The sequence below is a fragment of the Ciconia boyciana genome, chromosome 1, assembly GCF_034638445.1.
Source record: "Ciconia boyciana chromosome 1, ASM3463844v1, whole genome shotgun sequence".
Lineage (NCBI taxonomy): Eukaryota > Metazoa > Chordata > Aves > Ciconiiformes > Ciconiidae > Ciconia > Ciconia boyciana.
In genome coordinates, this window is record NC_132934.1 from 189,540,267 (window position 1) to 189,566,057 (window position 25,791).

The following is a 25,791-nucleotide window of genomic DNA, read 5'->3' on the forward strand; positions in this document are numbered from 1 at the left end:
TGAATAAATTTAATAGAGCTAAGAAACCAACCCTCTACTATTCCCATGCACTACTTCCCTTTGGACAACCCATACTGTTTGAAAGACACTAATTCTTGCAGCAATTTTTTAAATCTCTATATGATCATACTCATCCTACAGTCTTTCTGAGCAAAGTAAAATAGATCAGTTTATATCCTGTTGAAGGAAATAATATTTTTTCTTGTAGAAATAGCTTCAGAAATAGCTTCAGAAATTTTAAAAAATTGCAACACAATTTTTGAGCAACTGTGAATCAATGTTCTGTTGATAATTTAACATGTGATAATGAGCCAAAAACCCCTGATATATTTTCCTGAAAAATACAGAGTGATGAAGACTGAAGACAACCTAAAATTCCTTCCCCGCCCTAGATGACTAACTCAGCAATTGCCTACAACTGACAAGTTAGGAGGGACAGCAATACACTGTTGCTCAAGAACACTCACTCTGTTCTTGTAACAATCATCCCACTTCCATTAGCTCAAGTGGAATATTCTAGCTTCCTTCCCAGTGATTACTGAGATTACACTTCAGCCATACGTGTATTCAACATATTTCAGAGAGGAGGGTCAATTATGTAGTTTATATTAGATTGCAATCCTGGTATGCTTTCAAAAGCAGGAATGAAATTATTTCATATCAGCACTCCAGCAGGAGGACAGTCTGAGAAAGCATGAGTTACAGGTTATCTGATCTACTGCTCTCAAAAAATTAATTACTTCTGCTCCAAATTGGCTCCCACCAAAATCTATTCTGTGTATATAGTACTTTTCCTCTTTTGCTGGGCCTTCCAACTCACATCTGTCCCTCTTGATTGCAGGAGGCCTTCTTTTGTATTTAGGCTGCACCAGCCTCTTCTATAGCTGCAAGGGTCTATCGCTTTATTTCCTCAAACCATCCCTTATCTAAAGGGAGTAGAGTTGGGAGGCTGTTTTCCCTTCGTCATCTCCCAGCCAAAGCAGCAAGACTTTTAGACTAAACTTCTTCCATTTTCTCTTCAGGAGTAAAGCTTGGAAAATACTTTTTCCTTCTTTAAAGTAATTTTATCACATTTTCTTCTTTTCAAACATTAGCTAAACAGATTTTGGGAGAGACATATTCCAGCCTGAACTTCTAGTAGTTGTTCAGGTAACAGCAATGCTTTTGGCTGTGCTGTACATATTTTCACTCTAATTTTAATTTTTACTTTAAGATTTTTTCCAGATTTTTTTCTGCAAAGCTAATACTATAAACAGCTTTTTCATAAGATTCATTCATTCAAATATGATAACATTGTGGCACTTGAAAAAGGAAGAAAACAATGACTAACCAATTAACAAATTGGGAAGGATGAAAAAACTTGGGAATAGATTTTCAAAGTTACTTAGACACCAGAAAAGCAACCTAAAAACAGAGGTGCCCAAATCACATCAGGATTTTTTGAAACAAATTCAAGATGATGATTTTTTTTAAAAGGCTTTGGATTTTTACCCAAAACTCATTTTGGTATCATTCTTATTCTACTGCTCCATTATCTTAACTATACAGAATCTAACAATTAGTGAGATATTTTATTAGCTATTAAAACATACAAAACAGCATTTTGATTGGAAAGGCAGGTTCATACACTTAAATAACTGTCACCATTTTCCCATATAAAAACACTGAATATGAATAAGCCAAGACAATTTAATATATATTTGCTTATCTATAGTCTCCTGTCTAACAACAAAATGTTGTATTTAGCATAAAGGTGATTGTTTTAAGATAAGTGTGCTGATACATAAAAGCTATATATATAATCCTGAAAAATTAATTTGAATAATTTGTCTTCAATTAACTTTAGAGTTTATTTCTTATCTCTTTTCACAATGGAAGTCTCACTGGCTGGTTAAGCAAGAAACACTGGCAGCACAACAAACTCAGTGTGTACAGGAGGTACTAATCATATGGTCAAGGAAAAGATGGTAATTTTCTTAACTCTGTATTTAAATGGGCAACCTTACATAACTATATGTATTTAACAGCTTTAATAAGATTTATGAACATACCTTTGAGGTAGAAAGAATTACTTCCTAACATAAGTTTTAGCCATAGGGGAATTAACAGTACATGATTTCAGAAATCAACCCAAGAATTAGAAAGGACTAACATTTTTTGTCATACTCATTACATCATCTGTCATTCTCTATCTTCTTTATGGGAAAATCAGGTCTGGGATCCTTAATATTAATCGTTAGTGACAAACGGATTAATGTTTAAGAGCAAATGTAGAAATTTTTTGAGAAAGAGGACAGACATGCATTTATTATTTTAATGGTTTTGATAACAAATGACATTTGTTATCCAAATATTCCCTTTTACCCACAATACCTACCATCCCCCAAAAACCAAACTGTAATACTTACTAGACTGTACAACAGCTTGAGTCTGTGCAGAAGTGCCTGATGCTATGTTAGTCAATGCCCATGCAGCTTCAAATTGTAATGAAGGACTGTAAAGAAATAATTTTATAGTATTAAGTTGAAACATGATCTGTAGATTATTTTATGGTTCATTTCAGTATTACTAGCTATATCCACTCTGAGACACTTCGCATTTAAGCAGTGCTACAGGGCTAAAAGTTTTAAAAAAGAAACTCTACGCCTGGACATTGCAGGGGAAAACCTGTAAGAAAAAGCAGATTTTAAATTCTATGACCTTTTGTAAACCACCCATCATTCTGACTTCACATTAGTAATAAAAAAAAAAAATAAAAGCAGTAATACTTGTTGAAGCACATACCAACCAGTGAAGCTGACTACTACTCTAGTCAACTAATGATCTCCTGTATGAAAGATTTCTAGCACCCCCATCAGAAAATTTAATTATGCCTCTCTAATGGGTAACAGAGACCTCTTCACACCTAACTGATCCAAACACCATTCATATTTAGTGAAGAAAGTGCAACCGTCTTGCTGTCACTAGTAGTTCTCAATAAATTAACCATGCCTGTCCATAACTAATAAAAACTTGGCCCTTCTAACATTACATCCCAGATCAAGTGTAAGCTGGTATACTGGGATAAAGACACTCTTCTGCTCCATCACAGACAGGGGAAAGATCTAGCATCAGTATCAAAAGACAGCATCACACCTGTATTCAAACTGACTTATTAAATGCAGATAAAATTAGTTACAAATATTATGAAAGCTGGGGGAACATGTCTTCCAAGATGTCTGTCAACTGTTGTCTATGCTAACAGCAGTTTAGTAAAACAGTTTGCATGAAAACTGTTGTTCAAGCAAATGCTAAAGGTTAAGAGTTCTAGAAGCTATAAAAGAGTTTACAGCTTATGGTGGTTAGCATAACGGTCTGGCTTTGGAAGGAGCAGAGAATATTTACTGTTAGGTGACTGTTTTTCATTTCCATGCTTTTTTGGGCCTTTATCAATTATGTTTTATATATAGCCATAGCACCTGCTTCCTTTAAGCTCTTTTTGTGCATTAGTTTCCAAAGCATTTAAGGTTGTATTGGAGATGGGACTGGAAAATAATTAGACAGGAGGGCCCAAGATGTGTAAATAAGGATTTGTAAAAACAAATAGTACCTGTCAGCAGCTACCTATAAACCTTAACATTCTAGGACCAAATGCATTAAAATTCTAGTTCTAGGTCGGTCCTTCTTTTCTTCCTCTTGTGATAAGCTTTCAGTTATAACGTGAACAACACCTTTAACAATCTGTTATACAAAGTCTTTGCAGAATTTACCTCTACTAAATATTATATAGCAATCACAATTAAAAGGACTGCTTAAGAAAATGTTGAGTTCAATTTCAAAATACTTATTGAACATTTACAAAGGTAAATCATACAAAAACTAGACAGAAAATTCAAATTAAAAGAATTTTCACAGCACTGAACCATCTACTTCTAGAGCAGACAGGCATTCACAACCCATTTTAAAATGCTGTCCTGATTTGAACATTATTGCTAGCTGCCTTCTAAGCAACTGTTTTGTTAAACAAGCTAGAAACAAAGCTACTCACACTTCATGTTTTTGCAACCACCAAGTTATACCCCAAATGCCAATCTGCATTTTTGAAGTTTCTGGCCCTCGTGGCTGCAGAAATAACCTTGAAAATGGAAATACTGTAAAGATGTTTATGGCTGCCTGAGACCAAAGATAGGCTAAAACATTTACCTCAAATGTGTTAATTCCCATCTATCTGAATAAGGGGCTCACAGATTGTGGAATACAGCATTCTTCTTACATGTCATTAAATTCTTGCAACCACATGCTCAATGTTCTCTACCCCCTTTACTGAAGTTCTTGTTTTCCAACAAAGAATCATAACAGAGAGCATGCTTACTGTGTTGTACCATCACATGAGGGAGCAGCACAGAGCCAGAAGGAAACCCACCTTGCAGTGAGAATGAAAGAAGCTAGAAACTTAAGCTAATAACCTTAATGAAAAAGACAACAAGTGTATTCTGGCAAAGAGAAGAGCCCTGATCACAACCAGGCATGTTCTCTGCCTTCACACAAATACACACAGTAAGTCTGAGACAGGTTTCTTAAAAACAGTTAACAAAAAAGTCTGGAATATTCAAAACCAATGAGAAATTTAGCAGGGTTTTCTCCATTAGCTGGATATGCTCATGCAAGCTCTAAAAAGTAAAATTACATTTCAGTGGCAGAATAAATACTCCTGGAGAATTTATGGTTTATCATCAGGGAATTTGATCCACTGTGTCAGATTATATGGTATTATGAATCCTCAGTTTCATGTGAAATAATGAGATGTTTTTTGGATGCAGATTTTCAGTGAAGGTGAACATTTTTAAAAGTATACTTACTTATCATCCCTTTCTAGGCATTTTACCAGAATTGGTAAAATTCCTGATTTTATTAAGTCATCAATAGGTGGATTTCTGTCACTGGATAGGAGTTTTCTGTGAAATTAAATGTAAAAGTAAAATAAGTAACTTTCATAATGAAAAACGTGTAGGAAATGTATTTCCATGCCCTTATTTATTTTTACCTTGCAGCTTGGACAGCACTCAGTTGGATCACTGGGTTGTCACTTGTGGCATTCTGAAAAAAAAAAAAAAAACAAACAAAAAAACCAGTAAAAACTAAAAATGCACAGAACATGCACTTCTAATTAAAAAAACCCAACAGTTAAATGTAACATACCTGAAGTATAGCTTCTAGTGTTACATTTTGCTTGAAAAGAAAAAAAAGAATGTTTTAGTAATTTTGTTGCTAAATTATTTCTTTTAAAACATTTAATACAATCAAACTAATTTTAACAGTGTTATCAGTTCATAATTTTGCTTTCAAATAACTGCAAGACTTCCAGTGTTAAAATAAAAACAGAACACATTGTTTTGAGACACCACCAAAGTTTTAAAAGTAATTCCAGAATCAAGGAACTTACTGCTTTGAAGTCAGCATCAACATCAGAATCTTCTAAACTTTCTTCTTGGGGAACATTTCTTTTTTTCAAAAGATGTTCATCTCTTTTGTTCTGTAAAGGAATGATGAAAAATAAAGACACTTAATGATTTTTTTTAAGGCATTTGTAACTGCAAATAGAATTTGCAGTTATTTCAGCTGTAAGAATCTAGCAGCTTGCAAATCACAGACAGAACTATGTCAATCCATGACATTTTAATGTATTAAAATTTACAGTTTGGGGATCAATTTTCTAACAGACATTTACAATACACATAGATCTGCATGACCTTAACCTTTAGCCACACATAACAGAAATTATTTTCCAGTGTAAGATTAGTTTTCAGCTAAACCTACTTCAAAATTCCCTTCAAAATTTTCATCTTCTGTGTAAAGTAGCATGCTCCATGTACACTGACACTTGTATTATTTCCCACTCACACTGTTAGCCTAATTTCTGACTTAAAACAAAGCACCCTCCAGCCTTAGCTCCTTTAAGGAATAACTGAAGAAAAAATTACCTTTTCAGTGGTAAAGTACCCATTTAACATTTCTACCTTGTTTAATTAGAATATTTCAACACCTAAAGCCCTAATTTAAAAAGAAAGGAATTAAATCATCAATTGTAACTGTATCCAAATGCACTTTTTTACAAATTTAAAATGTCTTAAAAGTATTATTCCAAAGTATGAAGTGATCTTTTCTAAATTTTTGACTTTATCCTTTGTTTGGTATGTCTAGAGGTACAATCAAAGACAGAAAGGGCAATGGAAGATGATGACGCAGCATCTATATCTGAACACCTTTTTGCGTTTTTTTGGTTTTTTTTTAATAAGCACATTAAGATTTCAATTTCTAATGAAGCAAAACATTGAAAAGGGGTAACAAACAGCTATAACACCTAAAACAAATCTATTATACTAGCAAGGAAAGGCAAGCTTTTCAGCTTCCAAACAATTATTTGATAACCAAACAGTACTGACTACAGAGATTGTATTATATCATGCTTTGCTTGTAAGATATAAAAAAGCCTCTAAACAGAATCATGTTTTGAAGGAGTCCCCAGTATTTTATTTTATTGTATGTTAGAAAAAACAGCAATATCAAGTCCAAAATTTCTGTGACTTGCTTACTTTTTAGCCATTTTAAAAATAATTTAAAACAACTTTTCCAGCCTCAGTTTGAAAGGCTCACAAGCAATATATTAAGATTTTTTTCAGATAAGAGAATATTAAAACAATAAACAAGCACCAGAATTAAATAGCCCTTTAATGCAGAAGACAACATTCCACAAACTTAGCATAGTTTAATTTTTGTCAAGTCTAAGTACAGAAACTAAATCCCCCAAGAGCGCACAAGATCACCTAGATTAGCTACAGCAGCCTCTCCAGAGCTGTACAGTAACGGCAGCACACTCAGAGCACATCCAGACAGACAAGCACTAAAGGTATTTTGTTGTCAAGTGTTTTTGGACAGAAGGAAGATAGAAATGAGCAGGCAGTTAAATGCTGAGAAAACAGTGTTATGCAGACAAACTGCATCAGGTAGGTACACACTGAAGGATGCATTCACCATAAAGACCTACAATGTATTTCTCTCATTTTTCCACACCAAGTACTTGGCACTGCCACGTTAAGCAAAGAGCAAACATCATTCAACCCCAGGCAATCTGGCTTTGCTCAAGCACAATTCTCTTTCCTAGTGTTTGTCTAAACCATAGCCTATACTTTGGCAACTGCAGGGACCAGACCCAATTTCCAGAGGCCCTCTCCATGCCCAGGTCAGCTTTCTTCAGTGCATAGCTACTACAACATCTCCCATGAAGGAAGGGCCTCCTTCCTGCCTCGGATGCACGGCTCCTACAGGATCAGCTGTGCTGTCATGGTAAAACAAGCCAGTCCTGGGAGAAGGGACTGAAGCTGGAGGAATGTCCTGATGTTTTCAGTCCTACTGTCCTTGTCTTCCCATGCGGAGTTCACGGTGGTGAGCAAATCAACATGTGCGTCAATGTACAGGGAGACATATTTAGTTATGAGGGTGGCATACACTGGCCCAGCAGACATTCCCTGTCTACTGAAAAGGTGCAGCCTGAAGGAATTGGGGTCTTCGTGCAGAACCATCACCAACTGTCTGCTGGAGCAAGTTTAATGTTTCATATTAAATCATTTACTGGGAAGGGCCAAGTTTCTTTGTCATTAGCTGTAAACTACTGTGGTACAAGGCAGGGTTTTCCAATTCTGTTTTGCCTAAAGTATTTGGTTGGATTTTCTACATCTCATGCTCATAAAATTCAGGGAAAGACCTTTGCAGAGTTTTTGGAAAATACGCTTGTTGTAAGAATTGTTATTCACATTCAGTTGGTGATATCTACTTGTTTTTCAAACAAATGATTCAGCATCAGCAGCGCTCAACTACGTATTTTGGAAGATGTTGCAATAAAGACAGGTGACCTTTACTTTTAAACTTCTGCAAAAAAGCCTTTTAGCCTCTTGCAGATTCTTTGATTCAGAAGATGATGAAACATCTAGAATAGTCAAGAACTTAGCAAACTAACTATTTTTATTGAACTTACTGAAAAGAAAATTCTAGTTAGGAAATGTCACATTATCTCATTTGTTATTTTCACGTTTCTTCTGTCAGTAAAAAAAGATAAAACTTTTTAAGAGCTCAAACAGTAGATCTCCCATTTAGGTGTTTCACATCTTGACACTAACAGATTCCCCCACCACTGAATCCTCTGACCTTAAGTAACTGTCCCCATATTTGGGGAGAGAAAATGGTACACCACCATCCCACACTGATCCCCACAAAAGCATCTATGCTGGCACAGAATGGATGCACCTCTGAAATCCCTCCAAAATGTAGAGGGTATCCAAGAGCCATTTAAAGTCATATTACTTCACTGCTATTGTTAGTGGAAACTTAAAGAAGGCCAAAGCCTTCTCAATTGTGTTGACATTAAATAGATGGCATCCATTCGGAATGAAGATCACAATATTCGATATTAACATACACGTGGGGTGCATCTATCATGCACGTTACTTCCACCCTCAATATTTTTCCTCTCAAAAAGACATTAACCATAAACAGCTGAAAACACATCATACATTTTCTAGCTTGAAAGATCTAGAAGTTTTCGGATGCAAAAAGCAAAGTCACGCTGCAACAACTGTGGTACTGAATATGAATATGTATTCCTCTATAGATGTGTGCGTCTCTTCAACGTATACAATTACAACATTCTGAGTGATCAGTGTTTGTCAGAGCTGTGCCTCTACTCGAGTGGAACATAAGGGCTATGGTATTCAGTTACTCCAGAAAGCAAGAATGAAGATGTATCTAGAGGTCCTCTCAAACATCCTGAAATACCAGGATGGCAGCAGCTGGAATACAGAGAACATAGCTGGAACAAAGCAAGAGTCCAACTGTGGGTGACTGAACAGCATCCTCACGGAACGGCAGGAAAGAGCTGCACGGCCTTCAGCAGCCAAACAGCTGGAAAATCACCTCCCACAAACACCAGGCAGTAAGTCTAGAGTGTGCCAGTGAACAAAGCACTGGATTATTCCATGCCACTTCACCCGAAGAAGTTCAGAAAGACTACCTGCCTGTAACCATTATTTAATACACACTTCATGTTTATTCACAGTGCGTGCGCTTCTATACAAGTACCGTTAGCAGAAATAATTTGCTTGAATAGTATTTAGAGGGGCATGCACAAATTCTCTCTGCTTGTGGCCATAAAATGGGTGGTGAACACGTTTCTTTTTAAGTTTTTCCAATTCCCTAGAAATCTCTCAGGGACTTGGACAAAGAGGAAAGAAGGGCAGGTTGTGAATGAACACATAGTTACAAAAGAACAGTAACAGATAAGTAACTCGTCTCTCTCCTTCAAGCAATTGCCCATGAGTACACTGATGCAGTATATCCAAACAGTACATAGTGCTACTCACAAAAACTCCATTTACCTGGAGAAGAGTCCAGTGAATCCCTAGATGAACACACAGTGAAGGACTGTTCTCCTAATGGCGGCAGTAGGCTGAGAGGTGAAAGATAATGGAGCTCCAACTAACTGTTCTGCAGCTATCAAGAATGCAGACATCCCACTGGGAGGCCACCAATGGTGAAGATGGTAACAAAGGAACAACATTTCAAACTCTGGCCTATCAAACATACATAATCTAGGTTTAAATTCCACTATAGGACAGGGTCTCTTAACAAGAGGAAAACTGCATCAGACTAATTAGAAATCTTAGCGTGGTAAGACTGAGTAACACTGAAAAGCCTTCCATTTGTAGCTGCATGCTAAAGATGGCCATAGGATACACCATAACTGAGCTAACCAAGAGCCTAGTTCTCTCCCGTTACAGCAAGCAAGTTAATAGCTCCTTAGAGAGCCTTTTACACCTGCATACACAACTATCCAATTCCTTTGGCAACATGAGTATGCCTAAGAGAATGCTTCCTAATGGTAATGGTAACCAAAATAAGTATGAGTAAGCATGTATATTCTAATGCCAAGATATTCTACCCTCCGTAAGAGAGAGAACTGAACTTCATAGGATGTAACTGGCCACAGGTTGATGCTGGAATTTCTGTGAATGCAGGCAACATCTTCAGGCTGTCAGTCACGTAGTACAATGGGCTCCACAAAAAATTACCTTAGCCAGGGAAAGTAAGAGCGAGCAAGAATGTTCCTGTAGCTACTTACTGTCTGCAGATGGCTGGGCTGAAAAACAAGTCAAGAACATGTATAGAGGAGCTTCCACAGCACCCTGAAGCAGAGAGGCTAGTACTTATTGAGAAGCACTAAAAATTTCTTACTAAGGAAAAGCTATTCTTTTTAGCATTTCTTATAAAGTCGAAGTGTTCACAGAACCTTCCAGTCCTAAAAAGTGGCTCTAAGGCTATTTGAAACAGCTCTGTCCATTGCAAAGGCATCCAATTCCTGGACTGCTAAACCACTGTATACAGTATACACAGTAATTTGACAGACTAATCACTCCCCTGCATAAGGTAAAAGAACACAGTTTGCACCTTGGCATGACCTTAAAATGCTTGCATTTTGTCATACTGTGACAAACTCAAAAGTTTTTGCCTAAATCATAGCACCAGCTTCTTCTGTAGGCTCCTGTGGTGAAGCTGAAGACAAATAAGCAGCCCTGGATACAGCTACTCTGCTCAAAGACTGGTGAGAGACTTTTCAAAGGGAGAGGCATCAGACTGGAATCCCTGATGAAGGGTAGGACCTTGCCACCAACAAAACTAAGCATCTCTCCTTCAAAAGGGAAGATCCTCAAACACTGCCTGAACCATATGTTCTGAAAGTTTGTAAATAGCAGCTGACTGCTGGTTATGAGCTTGTCAACATTCTGGTAGAGATCCCACTACAACAGTCTACAGAGGTTGACTACAGACTATAGAACCTTACAAACAAAAGGTTCGTGGACATATATGCCAGGCAAAAATGCCAAATGGTTAGAAACAACAGTAATGATATCATGAGTGCACCTTCTTGTCCAGTGTGATGATCTGTTAAGAGTTTTTGATGACAGATACCAGTCTTGTTTGCTTCACTGACAGTGGGAAGGTCAGGCAGCAGGAACAGTAAATACGCAAATCCTGCAGATCCCAGTACTTCTTGTTTACCTTCTTGGGAAACGGCCACAGGATTTAAAAAAACGCCTATCAATGCAAACAAGTTGCAAAGACAACATGATTAACAGAAGAAGAATCCTTGTGGGCAAAGAGGATGTCCATCAAGCTATGCACTGCATTGCACTTAGTACTATAAGACATGGCCAACAGGATACTCTAATGCAGCTGTGAAGGGTGTTAAATATAACTGTATACATGCTTTTCAGCATTTGACACATGGGAAAACTCTATGAAGAGTCTCAACTCTGTTGGAAAGCTTCAAGATCAAAAGGGAAAAGAAATAAACAAAAAAATCTTTGCCCTCAGGTATCAAACACCATTATAAAACGCTTCTCACGTCAGGGAAAGGTTTAGGAACTCAGTGGCTAGTAGGAAGAAGCTCTTTCAGCATTAAAGTTAAGATGTTTGAGTCCTCTGTGGACAAAGAGCAGAACTTCAAGAACATCTCAACATTAGGAACTGGAGCGCCAGCCAGCATTAGCTACAATCACAGATGACAACAAGCAGCTCTTCACTTTGCACTTACATCCTAGGAAAGACTAAAGGATCAGGCCAGTGATGGAGGTAGATTCGGGTTGTCTGGACATCCCTTTTAAGCTATCACTGTTGTGACAGACTGAACTGAACGTCTAGGTTTCGCTTACATGTGATCTCCAATTTTGGTTTTGGCAGTGAGAGCACCTGCCACAGTCCATCATGAAGAAAAAGAAAATGCCTACCACTGCAACCTCATCATGTTAAACGGATGCTCTGAAAACCTCTACTGAATATCCTCACAATGAAATTTTCTTAGGTGGGCTATCTAGCCTGAGTGAATTTCCTGTAACAGCTCTTGGATATTAACTTGGGGAAAGCTCCAATTTCTTTAATGGCTGGGAAAAGACCATTAGTTGGCTCTACTCACTGTTTTAGAACTCATTAACACCTAGAGAGATTTAAAAAAAACCCCTGTCAACCTGTAAAAAGGCTGAACAGGTCAATCTGATGATCCTACAATCCACGGATATCAAAATTATATCCTACATGCTTAGTGAACTATGTTCCTTGCATCCAAAGGCAGTCAAACAGATTCCAAGACTGTTCTTCAGGTAAAGAGCATAGCTATAGATATGCAGTTAGAAGACAAAGGCAACTTTTCTACATTTGAGTTCTGCTAACTCACCTTTGTGACAACAGACAGCAGTCACAATGTTCCTGTCTGGCTAGTGCGCATCTTTCTCAGAAGATAAGCAGGTTGACTAAAAATAAGTAGACGCATACGTGTACACCAGTGTGTGGCCCGATAGCCCCAAGCACAGATTGCAAAGATTGAGGCCTGTTAAGTTAGGCAAAAGCATGGTCTTGCTAAAATGGACTCAAGCAAGCCTCCAAGGAATTTCTTCATAGCCCTTTTCAACTAAGTCTCCAGAAGAATACATTGAGAATATAATTTTCCTCCTAGGGTTTTTTCTTTGAGGAATCAGTCAAGGCAGGGTAATGCAAGATCTTTCCTGAGAATTTGCACTACTAACACTGGATAGAGAAGCCTCTAGAAGAACATACTAGTAGTGCTTCAGTCTCCCTCTGACTGTAGCTGTTTTTTTTTTTAAAGTCGGTGGACTTACACCTAAAAAGAATGTACTTTACAGTGAATGGAAAGCTATACATTCACACTGGAAAAGATGTATAACTGAAGCAAGTCTTACTAGCCTGAACCTGAAAATGTGGATTTTTTTTTTTCTTTTGCATTCTCAGACTTCCTGAAAATCAGAAGATTTTTTCGCACTGTAGCTCTCCCAGCAAGATGAAGACAGACTCCTTTCTTCAAGGCTCACTACTTTATTTAGAAGCTACTGTGGACATAAGCAATCTTATTTAAGAAAGATCAGGGGAGGGACAACAAGTACAGTATGCCAGAGAAACAGGTAAAAAAAAGACATATGCCCATGGCTCCTTAATCTGCCACTTAGTTTAGCAAATAATTGCTTTGCCTTGCATCAAACTTAATTGGCAATTAGAGCTTTCATGAGCTCATGTGTCAGAGGCAGCTGAGTTTGCTAAGAAAGTCAAAAATAAACCTTGTGAGAGACCCTGAAAGTTCTTAGGATTCCAGTTAGCATGCCTTAAAGGAGGACAGAATCCTCTGTTTCTGCTGAAGTTAGGAGTGTTAAGGCTTCCTTTGAAGGGTGGCATCTAACTCAATGACCATAGCATTGACCTGCCTAAGGGCTACCTTTCTTAAAGCACACAAGTGGCCTAAGTCAAGCTTCCTCCTCATAGAAAGCCAAGCACCTAGAACCAAAGGATCTCTCACAGCAATGGAGTTACAGTCTTCATTTAGGTACGGAACCTTAAACTGAATCCTAACCATTACTCACCCACACCACTCCCCTTCAGAGTGAGACTAATCAGCTAGGCGAGCCAATTAATTCCAGGGTCCCTGTTGCTAACAGAGCAGCCTTTGGGTTTCTGTGATTAAGTGATAAAGTGATCTTTATCACTTTAACTGAAATTAAGTTATAAACACTCTAAATCAGACTTCTCCAAGACACTACACTGAGAAGTTTAATTCTAAATCCTGAGACAGTCTCCATCACCAAAACTGACATCGTTATCTTGTCTGTCTGGAAAAAGAGATAGCTACTTTTTGAGCTTTTAGGCCCACTGCTGCACTAACAATATAGCCAGAGACCAAGACAATCTTTTCCAGAAGTGTAGTAGGTCCATTCCCAAAATGCGTAATACACATGTCCAGCAAGGCCAATATGGAATCCGAAAAGGGCACCTGACCATCAGGAGTGTCATCTGACTGGCTCATGGTGCCAACCCATGCCTTGGCCAGGATTCTGCCGGACGACTGCTACCCTTTTATGCCAGAGATATTATTTGATTAGGAATTGAGCTAACAAAGCTAAGTGACTGGGAAAAGAAAAAAAAAACGGGGGGGGGGGGGGGGGAAGTAAAGTTTCTTTCTGAATAAGAGCTGTAGTGTGATATGAAGAGAGTGAATAGAGATAATATATTCTTGAAACACAGAATGTGTTGCAAATGCACCTTGATGTCTGTAATCTCAAAAGAATAAACACCTCACACTAATGCATGCAGAAATTGTTTACTACTGTTCAAAGCTGTTATTTTTTTATTTATTCCATCTTACAAAACAGAGATGTAAGCAACTTCATCAGATTCATTCATTTAATATTTATACAAAAGTTGATTCAAAAGACAAACCCATGACTATGTAGTGCTTCAACTGTACAGATGAAGAATATGCTCAATTTGCCTGTTTTCTTCAAAAGCCAGGTGTACACCCAGCATCTGGATAACTGGGATAAAAAGAAGATACCTCTTTGTTTTGAAGAGGCACTGGTGGATTACTAAGGTCATGCCAACACAAACATTTCCTGAATTTGGCATACTCATGCTAGGGTAGCGGTGTTAGCCATAAAGATGAAGACTGAAGCAATGGTATTACAGTTTATCCTTTCCACTGCTGGAGCCTAATAAAATATCATAGAATCATAGAGTGGTTTGGGTTGGAAAGTACCTTTAAAGGTCATCTAGTCCAACCCCCCTGCAGTGAGCAGGGACATCTTCAACTAGATCAGGTTGCTCAAAGCCCCGTCCAACCTGACCTTAAGTGTTTCCAGGGATGGGGTGTCTACCACCTCTCTGGGCAACCTGTTCCAGTGTTTCACCACCCTCATTGTAAAAAATTTCTTCCTTATATCTAGTCTAAGTCTACCCTCTTTTAGTTTAAAACCATTAGCCCTTGTCCTATCGCAACAGGCCCTACTAAAAAGTCTGTCCCCACCTTTCTTATAAGCCCCCTTTAAGTACTGAAAGGCCATAGTAAGGTCTCCCTGGAGCCTTCTCTTCTCCAGGCTGAACAAATACATCCCTTTATATTTCAGTCCCAATTCTGTACCAGAAGCAACGGCCTCACATCTGCCACAGACCTCCCACAGCAAACCAGCTGCCCACCAGCATCAGTTCAGTTGCTGCAAAACAAGTCGGATACATGGTGACTCATTAAAGCAGGTTTCTTCTGGTCTATGCAGTGGAAGATGTTCAGCAAACACTCTAGAAGAACACAGCTTCCTGCATTTAAGAGTTCTGCAGCTGCTGTTCACTCTTGATTTACAGCTTGACCTACACCCAGTGCTTAGGCTTCTCTGGGTGTGTAACTGATCTGTGCATGTGCAGTTTTCAGTGAAAAGTCACTAGCAGCTCATAGGCCTCCTCTTCCTCATTTTCACTCACGTATTACTGGCACATACAAAAGTCCTTCTACAGAGACAATCTATTGCCTTCTGTTAAGCACATAACTTGCTCCCCACCATGCTTCTGTAATAAAACGGCCTTGAAATTGTGACCTGTTACAAAAACCAATTATGAGAACTAAATTAAAATTAAAATTCTCACTTTGCACTGCAAAGGTCTCTCCAAAGACTGCACTGGAATGCTCGCATGCAGTCTCACAATTTAACCAGACGCATGAGGCTATGCTGCATTAGCTAAGCCATCTTTTACAGCATTGCTTTGCTAGCAGGCATAGGCTGCCCAAGTGCTATGAATTACTCTTCCCAGTGCAGGTTTCACAGTTATATGGCAAGTTTTACACTGAGTCAACACACCAGTTCTGAACAGAGGGCCTCTAACATGTCAGCATAAACTTCAACTGCTGATAATTCAGATATCTAAATTAATTACCTGAATCTCATTTTAAGCAAAAATGGGCTAATTTCATTTTTCACTTGGTACCTGCCACTGTATGTAAAAGTAGCTTTCTCCACACCTCGGTCATCTGCCTGTACTGATGAGGCTATAGCCAGCTTAAGCTACACAACACATTCAGACATGTTCAGCTCATTTCTTTGATTAGGAAAACACTGAAAACATTAAACTATTTTTTAGGTGACACATCATGCTCATGTAAGCACTAAGATTATTTTTTTCCCCAGTCATTTGGGTCCAATTAGATTTCTTCAAATAATTCTTTCAGTCTCAGGATGAATCTTACAAATATTAATTTTTTTACATTGTAATGACATACAGAAGTTTTTCTATAAGACCTGAAAAAAGAAAAAAAAGTCTCTTTTTTAAGAAGAGCAGAAGGATTCCAGGAAAATACTAGCACAAGATTTTTGGTAGCTTCTACACAATCAGGTGATAAGTGCAGACAAAATGTCTCAAAAACAAGTCAAGCTAATTTCTACCAACATAACTTCTATTTACAAACCCTTCACTTTGATTTTAGCAAGGTTTTTGTCTTCTCTCCTGGTTTGCAAATAATGAAAAAAAAAAATTTAGATTAAATTGGGTGGGTGTGCACTCCTAAGCAAGCACCACTCAGACTGTCAATGATTCAACTGGCAAACTGGAGATATGCATCAAATGGGAGACCCAAAGGAGCTTGGCCTATATCTAGAATATTTAAAGCACACACTTCCATCAAGTCATTAATGAAAATATTAGAAAACATGGGTGATACCAAGCTGGAGAGGCCTTGAAGCACACTGGAACAGAATGGGAATTCAAGTTAAGAAATTCTGGAAAAAGCAGATGCAATTCAAAAGACAAGAAGCAATCATGTTTAAAACGTCTGCATTTATTTAACTATGCAAATAGAGAACGTAAACAACTACCCTTGCTTTGCAGTACTGTAGGAAGTGTCCAAAGGATATAACTGATCACAGACTGAGTGCAAGTCAACAACATACTCAATATAAATAGAAATACTGTGTTAAGAATTGTTTTTCACTGTCCCATTTAAACCTCAGCTGTGGCCTGTATCCGTCCACACTTCCAGAAAGATCCAGGCAATTTGGATCTGAAGAGCAGCAACAAGTCAAATCTAGGAAACAGAATGTTCAAGGAAAGGGTGAAGAACTGAATTTGTCTCAACAGAGGAAAACTAAAGGGGCCAGTATCAGTCCTCAAATATATTGAAGGTACCCAAAGGCAGATAAAAGCTTACCCCTTCTCTTTACACATGTTGCGCAACAGTAGTTTGGCTTGTGAAAAAGTCCTCCAGCAGCAAGCCTTTAAGGTGCCTAGAAAGGCTGCTGGAAGTGTTATGAATGACGAGGGTGTAACAAATACTGTATTTAGGCAGAGCACTGAACTAGATCGCCTCTGATGGTCATGATCTTCCCAGCTATATTGGCATTTACCCAATATAACCAAAATCTGACCCTATAATTAACTCCCTCTACAGCACAGAAGCATTAATTTCCAGAAAACAAAATACAAGAACATCCGCACCTTCTAAATGCTAAAACTCTCCCTTTTCCCATTTGGAGACTTTCAACATTTGAACAGCTGACGGCTTCACTGTAATAATATGAGAACTGGTAGAGAAACTGAATATGGATTATTTCCAAGCAATACACTGGAGTAAAGCAGTAATGTTCTGCTGTACTGAGCTTAAGGAGTTGGAGAGTAAAACTAACATTAGAATCCACAGTTAGTAATCTACAAATTTACAACTCTTTTATATAAGTTTGGGGTCATGAAGCAAAGCTTACGGTAAAATATTTAGCTAAGACACCAGAGCATTATTAGCAAAGTAATACAGTTGATAAACAAAAGCAGACTTACCTTCCGCAATTCAATTGTAACTTCATTTCTGTGTCTTCTCATAGTCTGTAAATAAAAAATAAAAAGATTTGTATGTAAAGAAAGAAGTGTTTTGTTTTGGAGTCAGTTGCTTCTAGGTCAAAAGTGCAGCTAACTCATCAAAAAGATAAGGAAAACAGTGTGTGTAATTTATAACTCAATCTAGCCTAGCAAGATGCATGAGGGGTTTTTTGGGGTTTTTTTTGGTTGGTTGGTTGGCTGATTGGGTTTTTTTTAAGATTATACACCTTACAGAAAGCTTTGTCATAAGCCACAATAAGTATCCCAAAGGCAGAAAACTTGACTTCCCCATGGAGTTTCACTGGAATGACTCTCCAGGTGTTTATATGTGCATATCAAAAGAAGCAGTAAATACTAGTTAGACAGTCTCACATTCACATATCATCACACTCACAACCTAAACACAAAATCTATGCCAGTTATCTGGCCAAAATCGACAATGAGTGACAGAGGATGACTGAGCTCAATGCAAACAAAACAGATTAGGCTTGTGGCAAAAGGAAACAAAGAAGTACAGTGGCACTAAGTCTACTTAGGATCTATAGCCTAAACACTGTAAAGGAAAACCAGCCCATAAATATCTCAGCTCCTTTAAGATACTGGGCACTCAGGACGCATTCCCAACAATGCTGCTATACCTCTTAGCTAAAAGAGATCAAAAGATTGAGAAAGAACAATTTTAGCCTAGTGAAGGCAATCTCCCTAGGTTCATTTTACAGTCAGTGGAAAAGACATGCACTATCAGAATGCAATTCAGAGACAATCAGGACTGGATGACCGCTGGCAGCCTAGAAAGATCAACCACACTATCTAAAATCAGCCTTTTAAAATACTTTCTGTGTCCTATCCTTGCTACTGACCTTCACTGCTACTATCACGTTTCTTTTGAGTTAGGGCAAATAACTTCCCTAAGCTCAAAAGTATCAGTGAAAACCAGCAGTACAGAGAAAACACCAGCACTCCCCATCATCCACTGGAGGAAATACCAAACATGCTAAAGCTCAAACACAGGTAAATGAAATGAGCAGACTTCACTCCATGAATCTATATGGGATGTAGTTTCAGTGCTTAGAACATTACCTTAGCTTCACTGTCCTCAACCAGTTTGCATAGCAGTGTTCACTTAATTATTTTAGGTTGACTTGAGAGTAAGGAAGGCTTATCTTCCTGTCCACTGCTTGATTAACCAACTCACTCAAGTAAACACAGACACAATTCTCCTTTGACATCTACAAGCGTGAACTATACTACTTTAAACAAAGCAAGTCCTCATTACAGTAAGAGGACACTAGCATGAGAGACACATAGCATCTACCAGAACGACACTTTCTTCCCCGCCTCATTATTTTGTTAAACCATTTGATTCTTGTGACCATCTGAGCCTGCTGCAAAAGCTCAGTATGACAGGACTGGATTGATAAGGAAAGGGAGGACATTGGGTAGGTAGGGAATAGACAAATGAAGAACCTGAAAAGTCATTGCATGTAACTAGCTAGACCAGTCATTCAAGTTTCTCATTCTATTAGAATTTTATATTTGAATTATCTTTAACACTGTGTCAAATGTAAGGGCACTAAGTAGCCTAAAAATGTTTTTCAATACTTCTTCCCCATGGTAACTCTGCATTTCAATGGAAAAATGTAGTTAGACAAGGCTGTCTTAGATTTCTGCTATAAAACCTCCTTTTCTTGATCATTCTAAATGTGCTAGACACCAAAGTCCTTTATGGAACTTCCCACTACTAACACCGCCCCACCTCCCCCTAAAATCTAACCTTTTATTGCTACCTATCTTAAACACTTTAAGGGGTACCTCATCACATGACAACTCAGTTAACTTGAGTGTCCATTAGCATTTTCTCCCCAAAATCCAGTATTGTATGTGCCAGATTTGAAATCTCAGTGATTTAACTGATGCGAGGCACAATTTACTTCCAAATTTGCTCCCTAATTACAATTTACTCCTACATTTTTTCATTTATCTATGTGATAATGCTCTAGAATATTTTCTATTGAGCAGAAAAATCAGACCAAATCTGAAGCTCTTTAGGGGACAGCAATAACATTTGCCACCCACCATTCTTCTGGAAGCAAGGCAGATTTAAGAAAGACTATATGGTGTGTTCAACAGTTCAGCAGCTTAATATTTTTTGTTTAGAAAAAAACAAATACAGTGCAGTCCCAGGCAAGGCATTACTATTCATTTCATCAATTTACTCGAAAACCTCCTCTAACAATGCTTTGACTAAAGACAGTTACTCAGAGTCATCCATCCATAAAGGCTCTACTGGGAAGACTCTAAGCTTCTTTCTAAAGGCAAATAATTCACTCAGCTTTTCAATTAGGGTTTTAGCTTTGTTTCATACTTCCATTATTTCAGCCCCACTGATCCTACCCTATTACAGTTCTGTCTCTATTTTTTTTACTAGTTTTTTGCTTTTATCAATCTGATTTTCAAAATATTTGACTACTCCATTATGGTTTTACATTTAATGTGCAAGAATCTCCTTTAGAGAGCTACCACTCTTTAGAAAGATTCTGCAAAAAAGTTTATCAACTACGTGGACATTTTTGCTGACTAGTAGCATACATTTTCTGAGCTTTAATACCGTTCTTAAGGCAATTGCCATACTACCTGGGTTTTGCCCTTTTAGCTGTTCTTTTGTATTTCCTTTTAAACTTACTATATGTAGTTTCTCTTTCAAAGCAGCTCTGGTACATTATCTTTTTTTCTGTCTCCCCTTAAAAGGCAGAATAGGCAGTACTCGCCACTAAGTCCGGGGCTGCTTCTCCATTCACAGAGCAAGTAGGTTGATAACTGAGGATATCACTTAGCCTTAACTTCGCAGAACTGATGAGTGTTATCTGGCCTTCACTGAACTAAGGGCTCCCAGTCTTGAAGAGTCTCCTGCTGGCACAACACCTTTAAAAATTCAGCATGTTGAGGTCACCAGGATCATCCAAGAATCAGTAATACAGTGTTAGGGCTACAGTCTTCCTACAAGTATATGGGACTTAAGTGCCCAAAGAGCCTAGGGTGCATTCTGGCAGTTAAACGTGGTTGCCACGGTCGGATCGTGACCAGGGCTCTCAGCTAGAGAGAGCACGCCAACATTGCATGCCATGCTGCCATTGCATGATGTGCATGCCACGTTGACATTATTTCTAACCTGGTGATACTAGTGTTACACTTCATGTCCCTGACATACGAGATGACCAATATATTTAAGACCATTAATTCCACTTAATACGTGTCAATTGTTGCAATTATAGACTGTACATAAAACACACATGTATGCACAAATTTATTCCTACAAAACCAGACTTAAGTGATCTAGTTAATTTTTTTGTCCTGACTTGGCATTTCGTAAGAAGTAGGTATTTAAAGCTTGTGTTTCAGATGAAGCATTTTAGAAATACAGCAGGTTATCAGCACCTTTGTACAGCCTCAGAAGAAATAAACATACTATAATCCAACAGCATACAAAAGAAGCAGTCTTAAGCGCTAAAGGAAGCCTCCCTTTAAGGAAGCATTACCACTGTAAGCAGAATACCACACTTTTACACTACCTGCAAGCCCCAACACATAGGGAACTGATAGGCATTTACAAGGGATTTATACAGTAGTAGAAAAGTTAAACATTTTCCCCAGCTAACACAGGTCAGCTAAAACAAGGAGCAGAGACCAAATTATTCTGCAACTTAACTCCATGGATTCATTACCCGCTTTCAGGCTGGGAGGACAACCATCTGCTAAAGTCTATATATCCAACACTAGTTGAAGCCTAGCAAGATGTTACCAATGGATCTAATACAGTGTTTGACATCCACAGCATCTCACTACGGTCACTTCTCAGCTTAATGTACTCAAAGAAGTAACTTCACATCACGCTGAAACAGCACATCCCAAAACTACCCCCAAGACAAATCTGAACAGTTTCACTGAATAAAATCAGACTCCAAATCTCAGAAGCATAGGCAACATCCTATAAATCACAAAAATTACGACAGTTTATTCCTGCAGAATCTGAACTGTGAGGCTGCTCCTACACACAAGGGTATTAATGCACCATACGCAAGGTGCAGAAAGTAAAAATGAGTAAGTATCAGTCAGCATGTACTATAGGAAACAAGAACATAAAACACTTACCAAGTTGTGATACAACATTACATCTCAATTGTTACACATGACTCAAGTCAGACTTAAGTTCATAAGGCTTTTGTAACAAGAGATTTCTTCTCCCCAGTTCACCATCTGTGAAGAACAATTACTTACTGGTGTGTTTGACAGGCTGACATAACCACAGTAATGCACCAAGTACCATAAGTCTTGTTAAAAGTCAGAAGTAGATGTTCAGCAGTTTTTCTAATTTCAAGTTCCTCAGCATTTTGTTATTTTATAAAATAAACCAGGGAAAAACCCAAAAGATCTGCTAGATGCTGTTAGATAAATCAGTGTTGTCACTTCTACCCTGAATTTCTGAATACTCTTCCAAAGCCATATACAAAGCCTTACATGCCAAGAATCTCTCCCTAACACCTTCCACTTGAAACAAAAATAATCCCTCGTTCCCTCAAATATCAAAACTGAAATTAATTTAATATACCAGTAAAGAAAATCAGTACACACATTAGGGCTGTTGTGTTAAGGGCTGCAAGGGAACCTTGTTTCACACTGATACAAAACACAAAAATGCTAAGCTGACAAAAGACAAGCGATTTAAGAGACACTAGACCTTGAACACAAAGGAAGCCTCAAGTGAATGCCCAAAATAAGGCTTCAAAGAATGCCACAGTCCCTGTAAAACTGCCTTTGACACACTCAATGGGCAGAAGCGACACAGAATACAGACATCCTCATCAGATCAGTGTTTCAGCTCTGGTATCCCTCTTCCAACAAGAAGCTGACTTCTTGCTCAATTTCAAAGCCCAATTTCAGAGCCACCTGTGGAAAAGGGAAATGTCTTCCTGATTTTTCAGTTGATATCTGGTTTGTGACAGAACACAAAACCGTACATAAAACTCTTGATATCAAAAAGCAATGGCTAAAGATAACCCTGTGAAATTCTGAATTATCAGCATAACAGTAACCCTTACTGCCAGCACATTCAAAGAATTATTAGGTGAGTAAACATTTGGGACCCTCTGGCTCAACCATGCATACTTCACAAGTGCTGTTTGTGAAACGCTGTATAAAGGTGCACAAGATGCTCACAACATGTTAAAGAGCAAGTACCACTGCTGTAACACTACCACTTGATGTCTTAAGATGGCCCATGCACACCTTCCTGGCAAACAAAAAAAAATATTACTTCGAAGTTTTGAATAGCATCGAGATTCGAAGGAGAGAATTAAGTCTAGCAAGCTTCTCTGGCTTCTTGAGCCTTTGTTTAACATAAAAAAATGTTTAACTGCATAATACATTAAACTACCTGAAAAGGCTACTCATATAGCTTCTGGAAACCAAAAAAAAAAAAATAATTCAAGGAATCCCAAAACCAATCAGCTGTATTTGCCTAATGCACATCAGAACAAGATAACATTTTCCAAAACCCTCTGTAGCAAATACATCATGTAGTGTGTTTTTCCTGGGGAAAAAAAAAAAAAGCCCAAAACCCTACCAAAGTTATACAAGACTACAAGAAGAAAATTCAGGCTTATTCGAAAGGACAAAATCACATCTGAGACAAAGCAGTCAGAACAGTCGTTCTATTTATGAAATAATGATTTAAAACATTGGTACTACTTTATGCAAGTTAGATCTCATTCACAATGAAATATCCGAACTAGTCTTAGGGTTTCTGTTGATTTGAAATTTCTACTTCATATCTAAAAATCAATCTTAATTGATTATAAGCACTTTAAAGTCCCTTAAGTATATCACTTTCAGAGACAAGAAATTCTGGATACTTGATAAGATTACTTCATCCCCAGTTACAGTACAAATCAGAAACCCAAAACTGTTTAAATGTGTGAATGATACAACAAGTGAGAAGCTCAAGTCATTACATTCCCTTTGTTATGCTGGGATTAAGATTTCTTAAATGAAATTAAAAATGACGTTTCATGTACAAGGTGTTTAATAACATACATTCTCTGTACAGAAAAAAGTAATCAAATGCTGCAACAGTACATGGTATGAATTTTAAACATTTTAACCATTTTTAGCTATACCAATTGTGTCAGAAGGAAGATAAAAGCATAACCGTCATTTAATGACTAAAAATCTACGTACCATTGTAACGACAAGATCTGGAGCTCAGCATGCTGCTCACCCAGACTAGCCACCTCATTAAGTGGGATACCTGAGGAGTGTCATATTTTAATCAACACATTTACACCACTTCCATTGCAAGGAGCAAGGAGCAAGTCCAGAAAACATCAGAGATGGAGAGGCAGGAAACAGATGTTTTTATGCCAGGCAGCATATCAATATTGCCAGCGTGGCTGGCCTGCCAGCTGCCCCCCAAGCAGCTAGCTAGCTACCCGGGTCTCCTGCAGGCCGACCAGCATGCATCAGCCTCCAGCTAGCCCATGGAAGAAGGAAAGCCAGGCTCACCTTGACAAGACAAACACCACACACCAATGTCAGTTTTGGCTATTCTGTGGATACAAAAGATACGTTTTCAGGAACTTTGGTAAGATGTGCATTTAGTTGCTTTTGAAAGTTCAGCTATTAAGTGGAAAACAGAGAACAAATTCACTGACTGATTCTAATTTCTCTGCTTCTACAAACTTCATTAAAAGATAACTGGTCATTTAAATTCTTTATTTCTGTTCTTGCCTCTCAACATTACAGGAACTGGTCTCTGAAAACCAGAAGATACATGCTTACAGGAAAGAGCTACCCTGAATACATAGCTGGGATAGTAAAGTAGCTTGATTAAACATACAGGGTACCCAAAGAGCTTAGCATTTGCAAGTCAATTCCAGTCTACTTCCACCTGCTTAACTGAAAGAAAAAAACTAGCCCAGTTCCAACAGCTGGATTGGATTTAACTAATACCTCCCCTCTTGCATATGAGCATACCCTAGAGTATAGTTTAAATACTTTACAACGTAGGTGTGGGTGCAATACAGTGAAAGGAGAAGCTGTTTGCATTGATGAAGTAAACACTCTTCTTCCCTAGAAATCGCTTTACTAGCCTTTTTTCCTTATTCCTTCTCTGACACCTTTTAACGAGCATGAAATACTGCAATGCACATGAAAATGCAGAAGCCTCAGGAGCTGGGCTGGTTTTGGGCAGAAAAAAAATTCAAGTGCTTGTTTGTATACAATAGTTGAGATGATTAAGGTTGTCAGCTGCCTATCTTTGGTTAACATTAGAAGTTAAATATTCCATATTTGCATAGGAATATAATTTGTTAGTATGTGTAAAGTTGAGGCTTAGACTGATGATAGTGCTCTACTTGTTCCAGTACAGCTGGCTTCAGCCAAAAACAAAGAGAGAAAGGGACACTGATAGAAAGTGATAACTGCTGTTCTACTTGTTCACACTTTCAAAGTGCAGATAGCTTACTCCAAGAATTGCAAGCAAATCACAATACATGAAGGAATAATTCTGGGACTACTAAATCGAAATTCTGGGACAGCATCACGATGGTCTGAATGCAACTACTTTACCACGACTGGAAGAACTAAAACCAATGACATTGCACACTGATCTCCTCTATTTCTTTTGGACATGCAAAAAGATTTAACATCCGTGCCAAACTAAACCAAATGTTTAGTCAAAATTAACCCTTCCTACTAGGTTTATTCCTTTAGTTACAAGCATCATGGATTACTACCCACTCTTTTTTTCCCCCCAGTGTATGTTCTAGGCAGACTCTTCTTCCCCACACACAATTTTGAGATTTACCTAATTACCAAGTACTCCCATAAAGCTCCAAATTGTCCTTCTAAGAAAAACAGTGGTGATGTTTTCAGTCATATAGACTACAAAGTTAGAACAACTTCACCTCTGGCTTTGTTATCATAGCTCCATACTAAATTATGCTGACCCAGTTAGAAATGCAGGCAAGGGGCATGGATTCCACAGTAAAAGCAACAGATCTACCAAAGCAGCCAAAT

At 38.1% G+C, this 25,791-nt stretch overlaps 1 protein-coding gene across 1 annotated transcript in view; it reads right to left on the minus strand.

Annotated features, from left to right (window-relative positions):
* KPNA3 (karyopherin subunit alpha 3) overlaps positions 1 to 25,791 on the minus strand; it is a 51,626-nt gene that overhangs the window by 12,956 nt on the left and 12,879 nt on the right. The window contains exons 2-7 of the mRNA XM_072850257.1: positions 17,680 to 17,724; positions 5,423 to 5,512; positions 5,179 to 5,208; positions 5,024 to 5,076; positions 4,839 to 4,934; positions 2,409 to 2,494 (exon numbers count right to left, since the gene is read on the minus strand). Coding sequence (XP_072706358.1) covers positions 2,409 to 2,494; positions 4,839 to 4,934; positions 5,024 to 5,076; positions 5,179 to 5,208; positions 5,423 to 5,512; positions 17,680 to 17,724 — 400 coding nt within the window. The remainder of the gene's footprint in view (positions 1 to 2,408; positions 2,495 to 4,838; positions 4,935 to 5,023; positions 5,077 to 5,178; positions 5,209 to 5,422; positions 5,513 to 17,679; positions 17,725 to 25,791) is intronic.